The 20937-nt window shown below is 38.8% G+C and overlaps 2 protein-coding genes across 2 annotated transcripts; both read left to right on the top strand.

The window, feature by feature from the left end:
- Positions 1–1213: 1213 nt before the first annotated feature.
- On the top strand, positions 1214–10659 carry LOC139935112 (suppressor of tumorigenicity 14 protein homolog). The gene is made up of 11 exons (XM_071929575.1): positions 1214–1462; positions 2479–2627; positions 3100–3340; positions 3639–3793; positions 4372–4612; positions 5333–5449; positions 5884–5984; positions 6476–6567; positions 7444–7712; positions 8486–8625; positions 10009–10659. Exons 1-11 carry the CDS (start codon positions 1396–1398, stop codon positions 10174–10176), a joined length of 1740 nt encoding a protein of 579 aa, XP_071785676.1. The 5' UTR covers positions 1214–1395; the 3' UTR covers positions 10177–10659.
- Positions 10660–11709: 1050 nt separating this feature from the next.
- Positions 11710–20497, top strand: LOC139934724 (programmed cell death protein 5-like). Its single transcript, XM_071929102.1, has 6 exons — positions 11710–11814; positions 13342–13388; positions 13807–13868; positions 15049–15140; positions 16597–16668; positions 18666–20497. Exons 1-6 carry the CDS (start codon positions 11740–11742, stop codon positions 18711–18713), a joined length of 396 nt encoding a protein of 131 aa, XP_071785203.1. The 5' UTR covers positions 11710–11739; the 3' UTR covers positions 18714–20497.
- The last annotated feature ends 440 nt before the right edge of the window (positions 20498–20937 follow it).

The following is a 20937-nucleotide window of genomic DNA, read 5'->3' as shown; positions in this document are numbered from 1 at the left end:
AATTTACACAGGTTGGTTATTGTATGCATAATATGTTGAGTGAGATACACTAAGTGAGAAGAACTAAAGAAGACTGGTCTTTGACAATAACCAATAATATCCAGTGCCTTTAATGCAACGGAGTGGAACTTGTTTAGACAAAATAGACGTGGTGAGTATTTTTTTGTTAAGCCTATTAATAAATAGACATGTTACGCTCCATGTCTCTGATGAGGCAATCAAGGCTGGTCTGTATCATTGTCCTTGCTCAAAATGGTATAGGGTCTAAAAATAGTAATGAAGGTTTCGCTGAATGATACATGACTCCACAATAATACTAATTATTGATTCGGTTCACTTCTCGTCTTACTAAAGTACAGAAGCAAACAGGTCTGCAAAAAAACACCCCAAGGAAAAGTTTCCGTATGGCGCCACCACTTTTTCATTCGAAGTAAAATAATATAGTATCTAATTTACCTGATTGATATATCCCTTTTTGTAAAAATGAGTGAAAAAGTGGTGGCGCCATAAGGAAAGTTATCCCACCCCAAAACCCCCAAAACAACAACCCAAAAAACAGTTCAATTATAGCCACGGACGTGTAAACCCAGTCGTTTCAAAGCCCTTCCCTAGGAGACGTTCCTCGACTGCACTCATCAACCATCTTCCTTCCAATTGCGACCTACCTTACACTCAAAACTGCAGTACAAACCTGACGAGCATAGAAGTCTGTTGTAATACTGATGGATGCAGTTCAGTTGTATGCACTACCCTGCATGGCTGCTGAATGCGCCGTTATAGCACCTTGTAAACCCTTATAAGGTGCTACATAACTTGGTCTCATAACTCATAACTTCAATAACCATTCCTTCTGTGTAATGTATATATTATACTAAGCGCCTTGAAAGCTTGTTATGTAGATACATGCGCGTTATACGACTTAGATATTATATTGTAATTACAATATTATCATAAAACTTTACCAATAAGAAATAGAAAGATCGGATCTTTCCACCGATGGTGACTTTTTAAAAATAATCTTACTACTGGAAATGTTCGTATGAATAATCCATTTATTTAGGCCTATACCTATACGTAAGTAAATATTCCAATCTCTATCTGTGCCACAATCCACTTATGTATAATTAATAATCTACACATGTTGTATTCCCACTATAAATAATCCGTTTAAAAAACACCCAACATCCGTCTGGTGTTTTTAATAATTATTATGCCAACCTTTTTATTTGGGAACCTTTAGGGTTTCTAAGCGTCTCCAAGGAATGCAAAAGATCTTCCATGAATAGAGCTCCACCAAATGCAGCTTAGTCTTCTCTCAAGTCTTGTCTTACGTTAGAACAACCTTAATCAACACTGGAGTAAGGAAATAGGTCAGGGAGGAAGAACATTAAAACAATGGAGCGACTGAATTACCCTAGTGTGTGGCGTGTAGTGTTTGCTCTCATTACATTAGGCGTAACTGGTAAGTATAGGTTTACGTAATGTGCAATATTGAATAGATATTTTGTATCCATCTTGTGTCCAGTGGAAATTTATTTGTTGTGGCAGTTTGTAGTTCCTTTTGTCATGATTTCCTCTTTATCTTTACTTTGATTTAAAGGCAGTGGACACTATTAGTAACTACTCAAAATAATTATTATAGCATAAAACCTTATGGTAACAAAAATTAGTAATGGGGAGAGGTTGATACTGTACAACACCGTGAGAAACGGCTCCCTCTGAAGTGACGTAGTTTTCGAGAAAGAAGTAATTTTCCACGGATTTGATTACGAGACCTCAGATTTAGAATTTGAGGTCTCGAAATCAAGCATCTGAAAGCACACAACTTCGTTTGACAAGGGTGTTTTTTTCTTTCATAGTTATCTCGCAACTTCAACGACCAACTGAGCTCAAATTTTCACAGTTTTTTTATGCACATGTTGAGATACATCAAGTGAGAAGACTAGTCTTTGATAATTACCAATAGTGTCCAGGGTCTTTAATGTAAGAAGGGTACATAGAAGCCATTGAATTTGCATTAACCATTAAATCTGTAATTATGTAATTTCTGCGCTGCCCTTCGAAAGTCCCAAAGGACATTGTTAATGAAGACATTTGTTGTCATTACACCCTTAACTCATAGCCAATGTAAAATCGGTCGCCGGTGACCGATGCAATAAATGAAATAAGGTAATCGAAAATCGCCATTTTTTTGTCAAATCCTCGTGGGATATACAAAATTAGACATAAATGTCGTTCAGCTGTACACTTTGTTTTAATATCTAGCAGGCTTACTAACCGTTCAACTGTGTCTCGGCGCCTTAGAACAAACTTTTGATTTTGGCGCTCTAAAATTTACCTTTGATTGATTACAAATTATTGATTGAAGTACAAACAAAAACATGAGCATCCCCCATGATGCAAAACAAAGGGCCAAGTTCGCAGGTTACGAAATATCAAACCTGTAAACTCTATCCATTTATGATTTCTCTCACACAGCTGATGCGATTGACTCTGGGTGTGGCGGGCCGAGACTACTGACTGCCTTAACCGGCACCCTGTCTACCATGAACTACGGTAATGCATCCAACCCGCTGTATGAAAACAGCGCGTTGTGTTCGTGGCACATCCAAGCTCCAGCGGACTGGGTGAGACACCGAACCGATGGGTTCGATTTGACAACTTTCGGGGAGTCACACTACTTCCGACTCCAACGCTGGCGTACTATGCGTTCTGTTTGCAGGCATAACTTTACAAAATATCACTCCTTTCGTCATTCCAAGACCGGTATTTCGTTCAAAGGAGAAGCTTGTATAGTTCTGACCGTAACCCTTAATCTTTTGTTTCATAAATCCTTGATTAAGCTCAATCAAGTTTTGGATGATTCTGGTTTCATAGGATCTGGATTCGTATGAGATGGGCATTAGTACAGTTGAAAAGATTTGCCTCACATTTAAAGTTGGCTGGCAATCACTCTTATTTAATGGTAATACAAAGTTTCCTTTGGTCAGACGAGTACAACAGCTTTCGGTAGTATAATCATTTTTTTTTAAATCTGGCTTTGAAAAGGATAGCCTTGTATATGCCCGGAAATAATTGACCACCCTGATTGTTTCACAGATAATTACTCTGACGTTCGAATACATAGATATAGAGCCAAGTTTCCTATGCATGGCAGACTATGTGATAGTGCACGGACCGTGGGCAGACTACATCGGCGGACCTCCACCAACCCTGCTGTGCGGTTCAAACCTCCCCGACCCAGTCGAAGCAGATAACGAACTATTCGTTACGTTCGTCTCGAATGACAATTTGGCGTTCAGTGGATTCCTTGCGACTTACGAAATAAATCCCCCGCCTTGTGAGTATGTGTCATTTTAAATACCTCATGGGACAGAAATGATCCGTCATTGCTATAACAAGGTCCGCAATTTTGGAGAGTGAAAAACTTATTAACTATGTTCTACTTTTAAAACATAATTATTTCCATTTTAAACAACAACGCTTTAAAAACGCAAAGTACCAAACCTGAAGGCAATGAGCCACTATAAACCATATCTTAGCTGCAACAAACTATTTTAACAAATAGATGCATTGTGAGAGTGCATCCTTAAAATTGCATCTATGAGTGTGTGATGATTTGCGTTTCACACTTCCAGCGCCAACTCCTCCGGAACTAGCCACGTCAGGTTGCGACAGTCTGAAATATCGCGCGGGGCCATCGGGCGTCATCACCAGCGCGGGGTTTGACGAGAAGCTACCGTATCAGGAAGACGCGGATTGTGAGTGGGTCATAACTGTGACTGTTCGAATGGTAAGACGGGTAATCCAAGTAAGAGAGGGTGGGAATCGGTAAAATGGAGCAAAGACAAAGGGAAAAGTGGAATAGATGAGGGAGTGGGTGGTGGATAGAAAATTATAACATAATAAATGGAAAATTATTTATTAAAGTGGAATGGTTGACTGTATGAGGGAGAATACATTAGCATTTCGTATTAAACAAGTTGAAAATACGCCAACCTTGGATTTAAAGGTAATTTGGATAAACATAGGCTAGTATTTGGTGTTAAAGAGGCTTTCACTTTCATCTTGAATTTGTTTATTTCTTTTGATTTTAGGTTTATTAGGCAAAGAAAAAAGTTCAAATAATTACAAAATAAACAATTAGACAGAAAACAAGAAAATTAGACACTGTTTGCCGAGAGAATAACAACACACAACCAGTCAAAAACATTATCTCCATTGTGGTCCTCAATAGGCTTGATGATTTAAAACACAATAAACCCGAGACTTGCATCAATGGTCCCAAAATGTAGAACATTTAAATATGAATGTTCTATAAACAATAATATTTTGATCACCAACTCTTCTTACTTTTATAACTGTGTCCAGTTAATAGAACTCACCTTTGACCTCTTCGACGTAGAAGGTGACGAACTCAACTGCAGATATGACGCACTTATCGTACACGATGGTCCCAACTCATCGGCTCCCGTGCTTGGCTACTACTGTGGAAACCAGGGACCGTCTCCAGTGACGTCATCACAACATGAGGTGACGTTGATGTTTAAGAGTGACAGTTCTGTTCAAAGATCTGGGTTTTCTGTGTCCTACATGGAGCGAGAGCAGCCGTGTCAGTATAGATTCTTTATGTTTTACTTTTTACTTTCATAAAACGTTTTTGTTAGCCTGTTGCCGATTCATGGCAAAACCATATAAACAAGATTCAGTAAAAGTCACATGATCAAGTTTAATTTCAGATATTGTTTCTGAAAAACAGCAAACAACTTCACAACAAGAATTTCGAGTCAATCCACATTTAGCAAGGTGACTGCGGATACCAACCACATTTCTGGCCGCAGCATTCACGGTTGGACACCAACCACCAGACTATCAGCAATCTGAAACAACGATTCATGCATGAGTCGGTGCTCGAAATAAATATATTTTGGGTGAAAAAATATCCGAACTATATTATTATTACTTCGAATGGAAGCCTTTCTCAAAAACAGTTTTTACTTATCTGCAGTGCTGTCACCAAGTAATTTTTTTTTACCAATCTATGGACCTACCATTAAGCTATGATTCAATAAGAAATACACCCCCTTCTTTGTAGTTTAGTCACCAGGAATGAAATTGACGATCTTGGCCAGCTGGGGTTTCTTATTTGTCGTTTGTTTAATAATAATATCCTTGCCCGATGGTGTTTTTTTCTCTAGGAATTGTCATCTAAAACTGAATTTCGATTTTCAATTATTTCGGGGGAAAAAATCAAAAGTTTTAAACCTTGACAATTCTGAATTGTCCCTAACATTTCAGAGCACATTTCTAATTTCATCATCTCTTTTAACAGTCAACTGTCCAGAGTCAACGTTCCAATGCGAAGCAAGCGTGACTTGCCTGAATCGGAGCGCCGTGTGTGACGGGCGCAAAGACTGCCGCGATGGGAGTGACGAGTCAGGATGCCCAGGTATAGTACAAATAAACTGTTAGCATAAAAACTCATGCTATTGAGAGCTGTTGATAGTATAAAACATTGTGAGAACGGCTCACTATGAAGAAAAAGTTTTTGAGAAAGTTCTCACTCAAATAATGAAAGATTTAAGCTGAAGTCTTTTAATTTGCATCTGAAAGCACACAAAGTAATATAGCATTTTTGTTTTTCTTTCATTCTCTCTTGGAAATTTTAGGACAAACTGAGCCCAAATTTCTACAGGTTCGTTATTATATGCATGTTGGGATATATACCAAGTGAGAATACTGGTCTTTGACAACTCATAGTGTCCAGTGCCTTAAAAATTCAGACATTCAGACAGGTTGATTTCAATATTTCAGTTTCCATAGTCGTCATAATTAAGATTTCAAAAGATTGTCAAAAATTTATATTGATTTCTGTTTTTACAGTTAACCACCCTTCGTGTGGTTTACCTGTTGTCAATTCGGACTTCGCATCTATTAATATAGTCGGTGGTGGACCAGCAACTCCAGGGGCCTGGCCTTGGCAGGTATTAATTTAAAAAAAAATATATTAAAAATCGTCAGATAAAAACTACCGGACTGAAACATAGTTTTAATGACTCGTAAAGACCGCCCCTCTCCGGTGCTTTTCAGATGGACTCGCGAAAAGCCCCGTGACGTCATCACTCTTGATACGTCATTCATTAAGCTCCGTTTCTGTTTAAGTCCTTTATAACTGCTACATCCCAGCATCTTGAAATCCTGTGACTGTAACCATCTGCAACGACAACACTCTGAACAGGGGATTTTAAAGTTAATCCAACAGTTTGTAATCAGAGACCAACCCATTTGTTTTTTTATTAAAAAATAAATCATTGTCATTTAAAATTTGGACGAACAAAACGTGATCTACGAAACGTCAGACTTTTTCACCTTCCAGTGTCGTTTGGATTTCGTTGATTTGAATGGCGATTTCGATACTAATTGTAAATATTTAATTTTTCCCCTCAATAATTTCTTTGGTATTTTCCCCCAATAGGTACAGGTTCGTAAGTTATCCTACGGCAGGGTGTGTGGAGCTACGCTTATAAACACGATGTGGGCCGTCAGTGCAGCTCACTGCTTCGCTCCGTAAGTTTATACCAGATCTTATTCCAGTCAGAAAGTCTGGAATAAATTTCTTTGTTTGTGCTGATCTCACTTCAAAAAATTCAAACAAATTTGTATAGGCCTACTTGTGCCTGAGTGTTGACAGGAAAACATCAGGGCCCAATTTCATGGCTCTGCTTACCGTAAGCACAGAATCGGCGCTTACGGAAGCAGGGAGTTCTGTGCTTACGGCAAGCGTATTTCACGGGTTAGCGGCGAATTTGGGCTTCTGCGCGTGCGTACTCCACGCTACTAGGCATTCTACGCTTATAAGGCTAGTGCAGAAATTCGGCGCTTGCACGTAAGCGGAGAATCGCGATCGTAAGCGCAGAATTCGGCGGTAAGCAGAGCCATGAAATTGGGCCCTGACAAAACAGTCGCCAACACTTGTTTCAGCTCACCCAAACCAAAGTTACAGCAGAAACAGTTTAAAGACTTTCACTTAGTTTCCAAAGATTTTTGACCATAACAAACTTATTTGGTACGAATCATGGAATGTGGTTCTAGAAGTAGAAACTCAATTTTTTTCAATTTGAGAATGTTTCGAAAAAAACCAAAACAAAATAATTTCAGCTTTCCGATTTTCAAAGAAAGGTATAATAAGTTCACTGGGTTTCTCAGTTAAGCCAGTTGAATGGTAAAACTCTGTTCAGACTCATTGATGTCCATAGTTTCGATTAAACATGACATTTTTTTTGTTTCGTTTGTCTTATCGAAACTCTGGACATCAAAGTCTGCAATCTTACCACTAGACCAACTGGCTCGACTAAGAAACCCAGTGAACTTATTGTTTTCGTCTATGAAAATCTAGCTTCACCTGTCTTAAATGAATCAGATGCGGGATTATTTTTCTCACAGGGAGCCACTACCGACCTCCTATCGTCTGATCCTCGGTCGATACGCCTTGGACATCCCGGAGCCTTCCGAGGAGCAAGCCGTCGATATTCGAACCATCATCCTCCATCCACAGTACAACCGGTACACGTACGATTACGATATCGCCTTGTTACGACTGGACAAGGAGGCTATCATCACTGACCACGTGGTTCCTGGTTGTCTTCCCGGGAAATCTCGGCGATTCTCGGACGGGCAGATGTGCGAGGTGACGGGATGGGGTCTCACTGAGGGTACGGTAATAAGCCGAGATAATTTGGCCCTTCCCACGATCATGGTAGTGACATTCACGCATGCGTATTGGCAAACGCTTTGATCTCAATAATAGAGACCAATAGTTGTGCACACTAACATAGTATGCACGCAAAACGCGTATGCGTCACGCCATCAGGGGTGGATTTCACAAAGGTAGTCCTAGCTTAGGACTAGTCCTAGGCAATGCTAAGAGATAGGACTGGTTAAGTGATAGGACTGGTTAAGTGATAGCATTGCCTAGGACTAGTCCTAAGTTAGGACTACCTTTGTGAAATCCACCCCAGGCCCCATATTATGGTCCCCACATGGTCCTTCATTATTTTTTTTCAAACCATGCGCGTGATGTGAAATTTACATATTCATGGTGGGACAATTCAGCGAGGCGTGCAAAACACATTATTCTTATCAAGTAGGTCGACCTCATCGATCCATCGAAAAGGCAACGCACCACTCCACTCTATTCGATTGCTTTATGGCTGGTAGGTAGAGGGATATGCCCAAAGGGTTGACGACTTTGGGAAAGAGTTTGTCATTACATGGAAATCTAATTTTCGAAAATCTATATTTTATCGTACTGATGAGGGAAGCATTCGGTCTTTTCCAAGATTATGTACTTTACAACGATCACTCTTACAACACATTAACTGACCGTACTGCAGGCAAATCGTAGTTGGTTCTTCACTCCATCCACCTGCATCTCCCACAAAAACATACCCCTCTTTAGAAATTTAATATTTTCAAATCTCCGTAGATACCGGATTTGACGATCTTCTCAAGCAAGCAGCAGTGCCAGTGATTAACAGTAAAGTCTGTAACGATGTGTACAATGACGATATTACACCAAGAATGATTTGCGCTGGTTATCTGCAAGGTGGAATCGACTCCTGCCAGGTAAGCGATTGAACCTCTAGGGCGCTCTGAAACGAAATTACGGCAGATCTTGGTATTTACTACTCTGAGATGAAATGGCTTAATAGTCCAGCCGTCAATTTCACCAAACTCTTCCTAAATTAGGATTAATCTTAGGACTTGGGACGAGTTAAATACCGTACCATAGATATAGGACGATTGAACCCATCCTATAGTTTAGGACGAGTTACTCCGAGTAACTCTTATCAGTCCTTACTCGAGATTGGATTAATCCTAGCGTTTCGTGAAATCGGCTCGTGACCTCTGTGACATGGCAATGGTCAACGCGTGCTTGTGGCAATGGCCTGGCTGTAGGCATACACTAATCTAGAGTCAGACAAAATTGATCCAGATATACGGGTTCAGAGGGGATCGGGTCTGTATGGTCTGGAATCTGTATTTAAAAATGACCAAGATATGGGTTGAATTGACACAACTAATCCGGGTAAAGATCCCATTTTGAACAGCTTCCGGGTCATCCTAAACCGGAAATGGACCAGGTACAATAATTATGTTACCCGGAATCCGGGTCAAATCTGACTCAGGAGTAAGGGTGCTGCAGCATAGACTACTTAAAGGCAGCGAACACTATTGGTAGTTACTAAAAATAATTATTAACATAAAACCTTACTTGGTGACGAGTAATGGTGAGAGCTTGATGGTATAAAACATTGTGAGAAACGGCTCCCTCTGAAGTGCCATAGTTTTCAAGAAAAAAGTAATTTTCCACGAATTTGATTTCGAGACATAAGGTTTTGAATTTGAGGTCTCGAAATCAACCATCGAAACGCACACAGCTTCTTTGTGACAAGGGTGTTTTTCTTTCATTATTATCTCGCAACGAGCTCAAATTTTCACAGGATTGTTATTTTATGCATATTATGTTGAGATACACCAAGCAAGAAGACTAGTCTTTGAAAGGGCCCTGTTAATAGCAACGAGCAGCAGGTGGCTGCATCCACACAAAGTCGGACACACCTCCTTATTGGACCCTTGCCCGCCAGTGTCGGTTCCAGCCTTTTGTATTTTGCTTTAGTGTTGTTTTTCCTTGCAATTTTTTTCGAACAATACATATTTTCATATTTTTGTTTATTACATAATATTATAAATTATTTTTTACGTGTAAAAAAAAAAGGACTTTTCGTCCTGCTTGGCCGCCAGTGCAGTTAAACCAGAATGGTAAATTGCGATTAGCAGTGATGTTAAATTTTTACATTGTGCTTTTCTAAACCACAATTTATTTATTTGAAACATTGTTAACTTAATGGGATTTGAGGCATTGTATGGTGAGTTTCAATATATATTTTGTTTGCGGTATGTGTATCTACTTGCTATTCTTGACTTTTCTTTTTGTTTCTTTTGAAGGGAGACAGTGGCGGGCCTCTTAACTGCCTTGGGGGTGACAACAGATGGTACCTAGCGGGAATAACCAGCTGGGGCAACGGGTGCGCCGAAGCCGATGCACCCGGTGTCTATACTCGAGTTACGGAATTTGATGCCTGGATAAAAAACACCATCTTATCTAATTTATAAAGACAACAAATTCTTTATTAATTTTATCTTAATTTGGTGAGGGTCTTGAGGTGAATTTGTACAACCATTGTGATTTATAAGTGATGGATTCAATTCTAATGAATAGTTAAAGGCAGTGGACACTATTGGTAATTACTCAAAATATTTATGAGCATAAAACCTTACTTGGTAACGAGTAATGGGGAGAGGTTGGTGGTATAAAACATCGTGAGAAACGGCTCCCACTGAAGTATTAAAAGGTAGTTTTCGAGAAAGAAGTAATTTTCCACGAATTTGATTTCGAGACCTCATAATTAGATGAGGTCTTGAAATCAACTTGCATCTGAAAGCACACAATTTCGTGTGACAAGGGTATTTTTTCTTTCATTATTATCTCGCAGCTTCGACGACCGATCGAGCTCAAATTTTCACAGGTTTGTTATTTTATGCATATGTTGAGATACACCAAGTGAGAAGACTGGTCTTTGACAATTACCAATAGTGTCCAGGGTCTTTAAGGAATACAAAATAATAAAAATTGAAGAAAAAAAACACAAAAAAATGACACCGTCAATTGATTACTTTTTTGTTTTCATTCTGTTTGGATTCCTTCTCGCATAAACATAATAATTATCACTTAAATGTCATCGTTTTGTTTACTTTTGTTTGTCGAAAGCGAAGGATATGTTTGTTGGTGACGTCTATTTTTTTATCTATTATTTTTTAATTGTTTAGTTACTTTGACATCTTTTGTGGCGTGTCATGGCCGAGTGGTTAAGAGCACCAGATTCAAGCTCTGCTGTTTGACAACCAACATGTGGACTTGAATCCCGGTCGTGGCACCTGCTACTCCCGTAAAATTGGGGAGGTAGTGCTTTCTGCTCGACAACCGGCCAGGCTTCGGACTGATGATAACCCAAGCCTACATCTGTATGGACTGTAAAAGGGGGCAACCCTGTTTCAGCCCTAGGAGTAGGTGGCAACGGCCTCTGAAAACAAAAACGGGAGCCCACACCTCTCGAAACGGTCACCTTGAATTGGTCTTCAGGCCTTGTGTGTCGGGCGACGTGCGTACAAAAATGTATTATTATATAGAAAACAAATACAAATCTTGAAATCAAGGGTGCACCGTACTAAAGGCAATAATTCACGAACCAAACTCACTATGTAATCAATATAGCATTGGTCTATGTGCGGCAACTTTTGAGGAGGGATGATAAAGATGTTGAAGTCGGTCCTTTGGCTTGAGATTTTGGGTGCCTCACATGAAAACTGCCAGCGCCACAGTACGGTCGGTTTTGGAAAAACAAAAACTTATTTTGGGGGGCCGGGTGTTGCAGGGAGTAATTTGCAAAATATTCCTAACGGCTGACCCGCAAAAAAACTGAAAAGAAATCCAAAATTTAGTTGTCCAAAAATATATTTGGTTTAGTTTCAAGAGGCTGAGAGACTAACTTTGTGAGCATTAATTTTTGTAATATTTAGCTTTTAGTGACTATGTGCCGTGAGTGAGACTATTAGTGTTGTGCAAGCTGCACACCCCCGACCAGCGCCCTCAACTTTAAAATTGGCAAACTACCAATCATGGCGGACAGCGATCTCGAAGAAATTCGTGCAAGGCGACTTGCAGAGTTACAACAGCAACAATATGGGGCAGGGGTAAATATCAGCATTCTCTAGAATTTGTTTAATTATACAGTTATCGCCCTAGAATTTTCTGTCAATATTTGACGTAAATCTAAGCTAGAAACTGGTCTGTTGGATGGGAATACTAAAGTTAAAATATGGGTCTCTATTGTCCGGAAACTAGGCAAGACGTATGCCATTGCGTGCGTAATGGTAATAAATAATAAATGTAATGATTTAAACTTGCAAACTCACTCGTCACTTTTTTGGCAATGTTTAAAGACACTGGACACTATTGGCCCTTCATAGACCCATAGTGTATCTCAACATATGCATAAACTTTATGATAGAGTAAATTAATAGTTAAACCTGTGAAAATTTGACTTTGCAATTGTTTGAGCTCAATCGGTCGTCAAACTCAAAGTTTAACATGTCAACCCGACAAAGAAATATCAAAGTTGTGAGATAATAAATGAATAAATTAAATAATGAAAGAAAAAACACCCTTGTCGCACCTTGGTCACACTAAGTTGTATGCTTTCATTCAGACATGTGATGTCAGATGGTTGATTACGAAACCTTAAATTCAAAATCTGAGGTCTCGAAATCAAATTTGTTGAAAATTCCTTCTTTCTCAAAAACTACGTTAATTCAGAGGGAGCCGTTTCTCACAATGTTTTATACCGTCAACCTCTCCCAATTACTTGTAATCAAGAAATATGATAATAATTATTTTGGGTACTTACCAAGTGTCCACTAACTTTAATACATGCAATTAATTACTAGTTCATTTGGTAATTACTCAAAATAATTATTGGCATAAAACCTTTCTTGGTGACGAGTAATTGGGAGAGGTTGGTAGTATAAAACATTGTGAGAAACGGCTCTCTCTGAAGTGCCATAGTTTTTGAGAAAGAAGTAATTTTCCATGAATTTGATTTCGAGACCTCAGGTTTAGAACTTGAGGTCTCGAAATCAACCATCTAAACACACACAACTTCGTGTGACAAGGGTGTTTTTTTCTTTCATTATTATCTCGCAACTTCGATGACAGATTGAGCTCAAATTTTCACAGGTTTGTTACTTTATACATATGTTGAGATACACCAACTGTGAAGGTTAGTCTTTGACAATTACCAATAGTGTCCACTGCCTTTAAAAAGAGGATGGGATGAGGTTCTTAAAAACAAAAACAAAAAAACGGTCGCTTAGTATTTCAAATAAAACAGGCCAGCAATTCTTCAGTTTGAACCCACTGCAAAGTTCACCAAAAAGATTTGCTAGTGGTAGGCATTCATTAATTTTGTTTAATGAAACAGACAGTTACACGTGCTCGAGAGCATCATGTTAGAGTTGGGAAAAGTCCCTTGGCCAGTCCTTTTTAGGATGGATTGAAAAACCAAAAATCGAAAAGAAAACGAAATGAAGAAAAGGATGCAGCCCCAAAATTGGATGCAGGCGGGGACAATCAACTATTTTTTTATTATTATTAAGCCTTAAATGTTGAATCGTCTACCATTTTATCAATGAAGTAACACTTTCTCTTTTCTTTTTCTGAAGGGACAAGATCCAAATGCAAGGGAGAAACAACAAGAGGCCCAGAAAAGGTACATGAACAATGCTTTGGACCATTCTTTCTGACTCTGCTGGAAAAAACATTGAACAAAACAAAACATTATTTAAAAAGAAAAGGGAAGGAAGAGGACCCTTGTTTTTAATGACTGCGCGACACATTTTTTAATTAAAGTATTTTCTTGATGACACCATTAAATTATATCCCTCTTTTCCGTTTACAAAAAAAAATCTTTAAAAAAATCCTCTTTTTTTAAATCAAAAACTGAAAAATACTACACAAAATCATTGAAGTGTTGTTTTTTCCTCTTGTTTTGGTGAAGTTACAGTTGCATGCCTGATGTAGGCCTGCCTAGATTTATTATATTTTTCACAAAACAGGTATTTATAATTGGAATCTTTAAGATCATGTCACCAATCTTATACTCCCTGTTTATTGTGTTTAAATTACAGGCAAGAAGAAATGATGCACTCCATCTTGACTCAAGTTCTGGACCAGAATGCCAGAGCAAGATGTAAGTCTATTTAAAGAAGCATACCAGTTTACCGTAGTGATGTTGAACTATAAACGATAATTTTTAGATTTTTTTGCTGAAAACAAATTAATCAAATGAACAAGTGATATCAGCACTGGCACACAGATTTGTCCATACCTTTGGACTTGACAGCAACACAACTATTGTATCAATCAGTTTAGACACTGGACACTGTTTGGTACCAGTCTTCTCACTTGGTGTATCTCAACATATGCATAAAATAACAAACCTGTGAAAATTTGAGCTCAATTGGTCGTCGAAGTTGTGAGATAATAATAAAAGAAAAAACAAGTTCTAAATCTGAGGTCTCGAAATCAAATTTGTGGAAAATTACTTCTTTCTCGAAAAATATGACACTTCGTTTTATACTTGTATCAACCTCTCCCCATTACTTGTCACCAAGAAAGGTTTTGTGCTAATATTTGTTTTGAGTAATTACCAATAGTGTCCACTGCCTTTAAATTGATGATTTGGCATCAGGTTTCTTTCCCTACCTTGCACCTCTGTGGACCTCAGCTCCACTCCCAACTCAAACCTTTAGCTTTGCGTATGGATTGGCTTTTCCATGTCCACCTGATTGCATGGGTCTCTTTGTGTTGTTCCAGTCCAACTAAAACTGATTTTTGTTTTTTGTTTTGTTCCTAACAAAACCTGTATAGGGCATTTGCACTGTTGGGTGTCCATATATGAAGTTGATATAAAAGTAATAACAATAACATCGAAGTCTTATATAGCGCATGTATCTGCCAAACAAGGTACTCAAGGCGCCGAGTATTTACAAACTTTCAGAATGATAGGTAATTGCAGTGATGAATTTTGAGACCCAATTATTTAGCACCTTATAAGGGTTTACAAGGTGCTACGGCGCATACAGCAGCCACAGCCAGGAACATCGGGGCGATCCCCTTCTCTTTTTGAAAAGCCGCTGGGTTCTTTTACATGCGTTACACAACACATGGGACCAACGGCTTTACGTCCCATCCGAAGGTCGAAGCAATGGCTGTATGTAAGTGCCTTGCTTTAGGACACAAGTGTCACGGTTGGGGACTCAAACCCACACTCTGCTGATCAGAAACACCAGAGTTCGAATTCAGTGCTCTTAACCGCTAGGCCACGACACTTATGAAATAAATTGTTATTTTGTGCCCGTTTTTGACAGTGAACAGTATCGCCTTAGTGAAGCCGGATAAGGCCAAGATGGTGGAGAGAATGTTAATACAAATGGCACAGACTGGACAGCTACCAGGAAGGGTGAGTAGCAACCTCGTTCTCAGTGGTGTGTATGATGGCGCCGCGCCATTGTCTCCCAGTATTCCTTGCTCGCTCGTAACCCCTGAAATTGGTTCATTAAATTGTGCCAGAGTCTTGCAAGTTTTGATTAGGATCAAGTGCGGTAATGCGCAAAAGGGGAATCGAGTCAAAGAGCAAGTGGTCCCCTCTCATTCATCCTTGTGACTGAAGTAGTTCATACAGGTTGCAGGCATATTCACAGAAGAGGCAACTGAGTCAATGACCTCCATTTCCCTGTTATTGTTATTCGATACGAGGAACATGACCGAGATGGAGGCAGCATGATAAATATCTATTGACCTTAATCTTCCGTCCTGATTTGCACCGATCCTGCGAGTCAACAGGCAAGATGGATACCAAGCATAAACGTCCACTGTATAAATTCTTCATGAGGTGATTGATCAGGCAGGCTTCCGGTCGTCGCTCATACTGCGAAACCCGATGATAAAAGAAAACAACATCTGTTTTGCCGTTGAATTGAAAATGGGAATGGAAAACAGGAAATTCAATTGCTCACATTTACCAAAATGGTTGTCTACATTTAAAGCCATTGGACACTTTCGGTAAACAGTATTGTCCAAAGGCCCACACTTCGTGTATCACAACTTATATATAAAACAACAAACCTTAGGCTCAATCGGTCATCATCGGAGTCGAGAGAAAATTACGGGAAAAAAAACACCCTTGTTTCCGCACATTTTGTCGTGTCATGACATGTGTTTAAAGCCATTATACGCTTTCGGAACAGAAAAAAAATAAAAAAAATCACAGATTTACAAATAGCTTACAGGGTTTACAGAAGGTAATGTTGAAAGACTTCTCTTGAAATATTATTCCATGAAATGCTTTACTTTTTGAGAAAACATTAAAACAGTTATCAATTCTCGATATCGAGAATTACAGATTTATTTTAAACACATGTCATGACATGGCGAAACGTGCGGAAACAAGGTTGGGTTTTCCCATTATTTTCTCCCGACTCTGATGACCGATTGAGCCTAAATTTTCACAGGTTTGTTTATTTATATATAAGTTGTGATACTTGAAGTGTCCAATGGCTTTAAACTGTTAGAGGTGCCCTTAAGGAGAAAACATCATTTGAAAACAGCCTTTTATAGAAATTTGAACCATTTTTAATAAAGTTTTTTGTTTAAGTCATTGGTAGAGAAAACAGCTAAATTTTGAAATATTTCCCAAAGCAGATGTTTGCCGCTGTACATGTATCTCCTTTTTTGAATTTTGTTTTTTCTTCGACTGACTTCAACATTTGGTTACAGGAAAATTTTCATTTTCCTCAATCAGTCTTGCCTTATCCACATTTTTTTTATATCTCTTTTGCATGTAATTTTATTGAACTTGTGGAGAGAAATAAAATAATAAATAAAATGTTCATGCCCCTATCTGTTTTAATTTGTAGGTCAGTGAAGACCAACTAAAAGGTCTTCTAGCAAAAGTCAGCGTTCAAACACAAAGAAAAACTAAAATTAATGTAAGTATTACCTTGACTATCAGTATTCACAACAGCATTTTTAACATCAGGGAAGGGGGAGGATTCTGGACCCAAATTTTGCAAGATTGTCCGAAGCCATTGAATAGACCTTAGTTATGATGACGTCACAGTTTGATTACCACTCTGCAAAAGAAAAAGGAAACCATTGCTTCTCTGTACAACTGTCCGAAACGCAGTACCCAATGGGACACTTCAAGGCGCTAGGTGGCAGCAGACTTACCAGGTAAACTTCCGTTGTTTGTTTACGTAGTTCTGAGCATGTGCACATTACCGAGAACAATGGATTTTACCTGGTAAGTCTGCTGCCACTAAGCGTCCTGTAGCACAGTCAACAAAGAATGACATCATTAGTACAAGGTCCTTGATATATTATTTACTTGATGTTTGCGTTTGTTTTAAATACTCTACTGTGCAATCTGGAGAGTTTTGAATGGTTTTATTGTATGAATGTTTTGAATTTGATCTTAAGTCTTTTTAACCCATTAGCAGTTATGCACAAATTCAAATTAAGTTATTTACTCACTGAACAGGGCAGGAAAAGTCACTGGATTAAACATACAACTCAAATAAATTTAATGAATGTGGTTTGTCAAGTCCAAAAGCTCACATTCTATGAATATTAGATCTAAAAGAACCCTTCTTGAAGTTTCATGTAAAACTGCTCTACTTAGTGACAGTCCAGTCCCCAGACTGTCAATAAAGCCCTTTTCACACAACAAAGTCAAACTAGGGTCCTAGGTCTCCGGTGGCAGTTGTCTTGACCAAGGACACTGGTCAAACTCAAACAGGACCTTTCACACGGCGCAGACACCAACATCCCATGTCTCAGAACATTCGTCTTTTATGGTGCTAAAGGTCAACATTGAAAACTTGCTCTCTTGAAGGAGTCGTGCACATGCTCAAAGGCTTAACGTTATCATATAACGGGGTCGAACATCTTGATTTTCTTGCACCATGTGTTTCTTCTTGCGCGCATGCGTGGTAGCTCCAGCCACACCAGGGTCCTTCGTTACGCAAGCAATCTCCATTCACACAGCACACACGGACGATCGTGGTATAATTTTCACAACGTTGTGTTTTTAAGACGGAGGTCTGGACCTCGGTCTTAAAAAGACAGGGACCCATGCCTATTTAAGCAGAGGTACCTTTCACACAATTTGGATTAAACAACGTTGTGTTCTTAAGACCAAGGACCCCCTGCTTATTTTCCTAGTGTGAAAAGGCCTTAACTCTATAAGCTCACTCCCTCCACCCTTGTAACTGTGTGCATTTTAATGTGCATGTTGGGATAATGATTTGCTTTTAATGTCCTCCATGGTCAGTGTGCTTTCTTTCTGTGCAGTATTTGTCATGTTTGTATGTGCTAGGTGCATTTCTTGGTTATCTAAATGCCTCTCTGTTAAATTTTATGAGGTTTACTTTAAATAAACTGTTGTATATTCATTTTAATTTTAATGTACACTGTTTTGTAACTCAGCCAGTAGGCTGCAATGAGCAGTTTTTTAATCAACCATAAAAATAATAATAGTAATAATAAAAAAGTCATTATATAACTTTCAATGTCATTAATAATTATTTAAGTGTTACAAGTTTGGTTAATATTGTAGATCAAATTGTACAGATATATTTATTTGATTTTGAACTGTAAATATGACGACCATGTGGTGGATTTCACAATGAGTTCTACTAGTCTAATCCAGTTAGGACGAGTTACTTGGGACTAGCCTTAAATTTTTGAATAACTCCTAGAGAGTCCTAGGACTAGTCCTAAGTTAGCACTACATGTATCTTTGGGAAATTGACCCCAGAAATTATATAAGAAACCTCAGTAATGTGTAAGGATTGCATTAGTGTTTCATGGAAAGTTGCACACACAGCATTTTCAACTGTACTCAGTAGCTTGTTGGTGCGCTTTCAAGACGTTATGATGATTGAAGACTTAAATGTATTTATATTTTTTCTCCCTCTTTTACTAGTTTGAGAGAAGAAGAGTGATGGACTCTGACTCTGACGAGGACTACTGATGCAACCTCCCACCCCATCCACTGGCTCTAAAACTTACTGTGAATATTTCCCTCCTGTACTGCAAGTTTTCGATTGTGTGTAGGAATTGTTTTAATTTTGTGTAACCCTCTTCTGTCGGACCATTCAATATCATCCACTTTGTATTGAATGATGGATGAACTATGTCAGCTTGCTATTGGGTATCATGTGGTGAATGCTTTTATACATTACACATTAAACCCTCCTACTGTCTGACCATTCATCATTAACATCCACTGTGGTTTTGAATGATGCATCTACACAGTACACAGTCAACCCTCCCACTGTCTGACCGTTTAATATCATCCACTGTGGTTTTGAATGATGGATAAACTATGCCACCCTTCAATTTGATGTGGTGAATGGATCTACAAAGTACACAGATAGTTCTGTCATTCGATTTTCCACAATACACAACCAGAACAGTTGAGTGGTTTAAAATAATGTGTAGTTGATCAACTCCATGGCACTAAGAGTAGGAGGGTTAAGATTGACAGTGAACAAGAGGCTATGAGACAAATTACACATCACTTGCCCATCCTGGCACTACCCTAGCGCCTGTCCCCCCTGCCCATTAAACCCAGTGGAGGTGTAGGGGGATCTTGCAACTGGGGGTATCCTTTCTTTTTGTCAATGTCACCGCTTGCGACTTTGCTTAAAGGCAGTGGATAATATTGGTAATTACTCAAAATAATTATTTGCATTAAACCTTTCTTGGTAATGAGTAATGGGGAGAGGTTGGTAGTATAAAACATTGAGAAACGACTCCCTCCGAAGTAATGGAGTTTTCGAGAAAGAATTAATTTTTCATGAATTTGATTTTGAGACCTCAGATTTAGAATTTGAGGTCACGAAATCAAGCATCTGAAAGCACACGACTTTGTGTGAAAATGGTGTTTTTTTATTCATTATTATCTCGCAACTTTGACGACCACTTGAGCTCAAATTTTCACACGTTTGTTATTTTATGCATATTGTTGAGATACACCAAGTGTGAAGACTGGTCTTCGACAAATACCAATAGTGTCCAGAGTCTTTAACACATTTTCTATAAAGCTTTTGCCTTGATCTTTGTGTATTCATGATTTTATAAAGTGAATTTGTAATGGTCAACGGCACATTATTATGTCAAGTGCCTGTATCAGTGCTGCTTTAAATGTGTCTTTATGAGACTGAAAATCTTGATCGATTGTCGTATTTCACTATTTTTGCTTGAGCTATGGGCCAAAACCTACCCACTTCAGTCAGTGCACTTTTCTTAGGAAGAGTTCCTTTAAAGTCTCAGGAATCAATTTCTTCTGCTTCCGAAAACACAGATTGGTTGTGCAACCAAGTGACGGTCCTGAAGAAAAATGAGACAGCTCTATATCCTGCGATTTTTTTATGCAAGTCGCCAGACACACAAGGCCTGAAGGCCACTTTAAGGTGTGGGCTACAATTTTTTTTTCCAGAGGCCGTTGCCACCTACTCCTAGGGCTGAAACAGGGTTACCCCTTTTACAGTCTATATGGATGTAGGCTTGGGTATCATCAATCCAAAGCCTGGCCGGTAGAGCAGAAAGCACTACCTCTCCAATTTAAAGTTTGTATCCTACAGGATTTTGAATTTTATGGGCAGAATTTGAATTTCTTGATTTTAGGGAAATCGTTTGTTGTGTTACCAAGCTAGATTTAGTATGGCGTGTTGCCCGTTTGCCTACGTTTGATATTTTATTATATTTAAGAATAAATAAGTCATTTTGAATATGAATGACTGACAAAGTGAACCTTTTCATTGTGGTAGTTCAATTTATTATAAAGTTTATGGTTTTTCCTTTTACTGTTTATGTAACGTCTTGGGGCCAGTTCAAGTTGGTCCTGTGGTTCATATTGGCTTAGTGGTTTCTTCTAAGCTTTCACTTATGGGGACCCTTATATGAATCCCAGACCTGAATCTTTCAGCATCTGGATTTGGATTTCAGTCCCTACCTGATTGGGTAGGTTTTCCTCGCTATTCTAAAACTGAACATTTCTTCATCCTTCAACATCTTTTCTTCAACAGGTACATATATCTTTTGGCCTACAGTTTCAGAGCCAACACACTCCAGAAACGAAAATCATGTTTTACTTTAATTATCTAATTCTTGGACAGGCCCTAGACAAGACCCAGAAACAAGTTACTGAGGCGCTGTACTCCTGCGGACAAATAACATCTGCGGTCGTACTA

Source organism: Asterias amurensis, chromosome 3 (genome assembly GCF_032118995.1).
Source record: "Asterias amurensis chromosome 3, ASM3211899v1".
NCBI lineage: Eukaryota > Metazoa > Echinodermata > Asteroidea > Forcipulatida > Asteriidae > Asterias > Asterias amurensis.
This window is presented reverse-complemented; position numbering and strand designations above follow the sequence as displayed.

What these genes read in the sequence shown, in the direction of transcription:
- LOC139935112 (XM_071929575.1), top strand. Translation starts at nt 1,396, where the DNA reads ATGGAGCGACTGAATTACCCTAGTGTGTGGCGTGTAGTGTTTGCTCTC. An exon ending in TCCAAGCTCCAGCGGACTGG is followed by an intron (nt 2,628 to 3,099) that starts GTGAGACACCGA and finishes ATTGTTTCACAG; the next exon opens with ATAATTACTCTGACGTTCGA. An exon ending in GGGATGGGGTCTCACTGAGG is followed by an intron (nt 7,713 to 8,485) that starts GTACGGTAATAA and finishes AAATCTCCGTAG; the next exon opens with ATACCGGATTTGACGATCTT.
- LOC139934724 (XM_071929102.1), top strand. Translation starts at nt 11,740, where the DNA reads ATGGCGGACAGCGATCTCGAAGAAATTCGTGCAAGGCGACTTGCAGAG. An exon ending in CTGGACAGCTACCAGGAAGG is followed by an intron (nt 15,141 to 16,596) that starts GTGAGTAGCAAC and finishes TTTAATTTGTAG; the next exon opens with GTCAGTGAAGACCAACTAAA. An exon ending in AAAGAAAAACTAAAATTAAT is followed by an intron (nt 16,669 to 18,665) that starts GTAAGTATTACC and finishes CTCTTTTACTAG; the next exon opens with TTTGAGAGAAGAAGAGTGAT.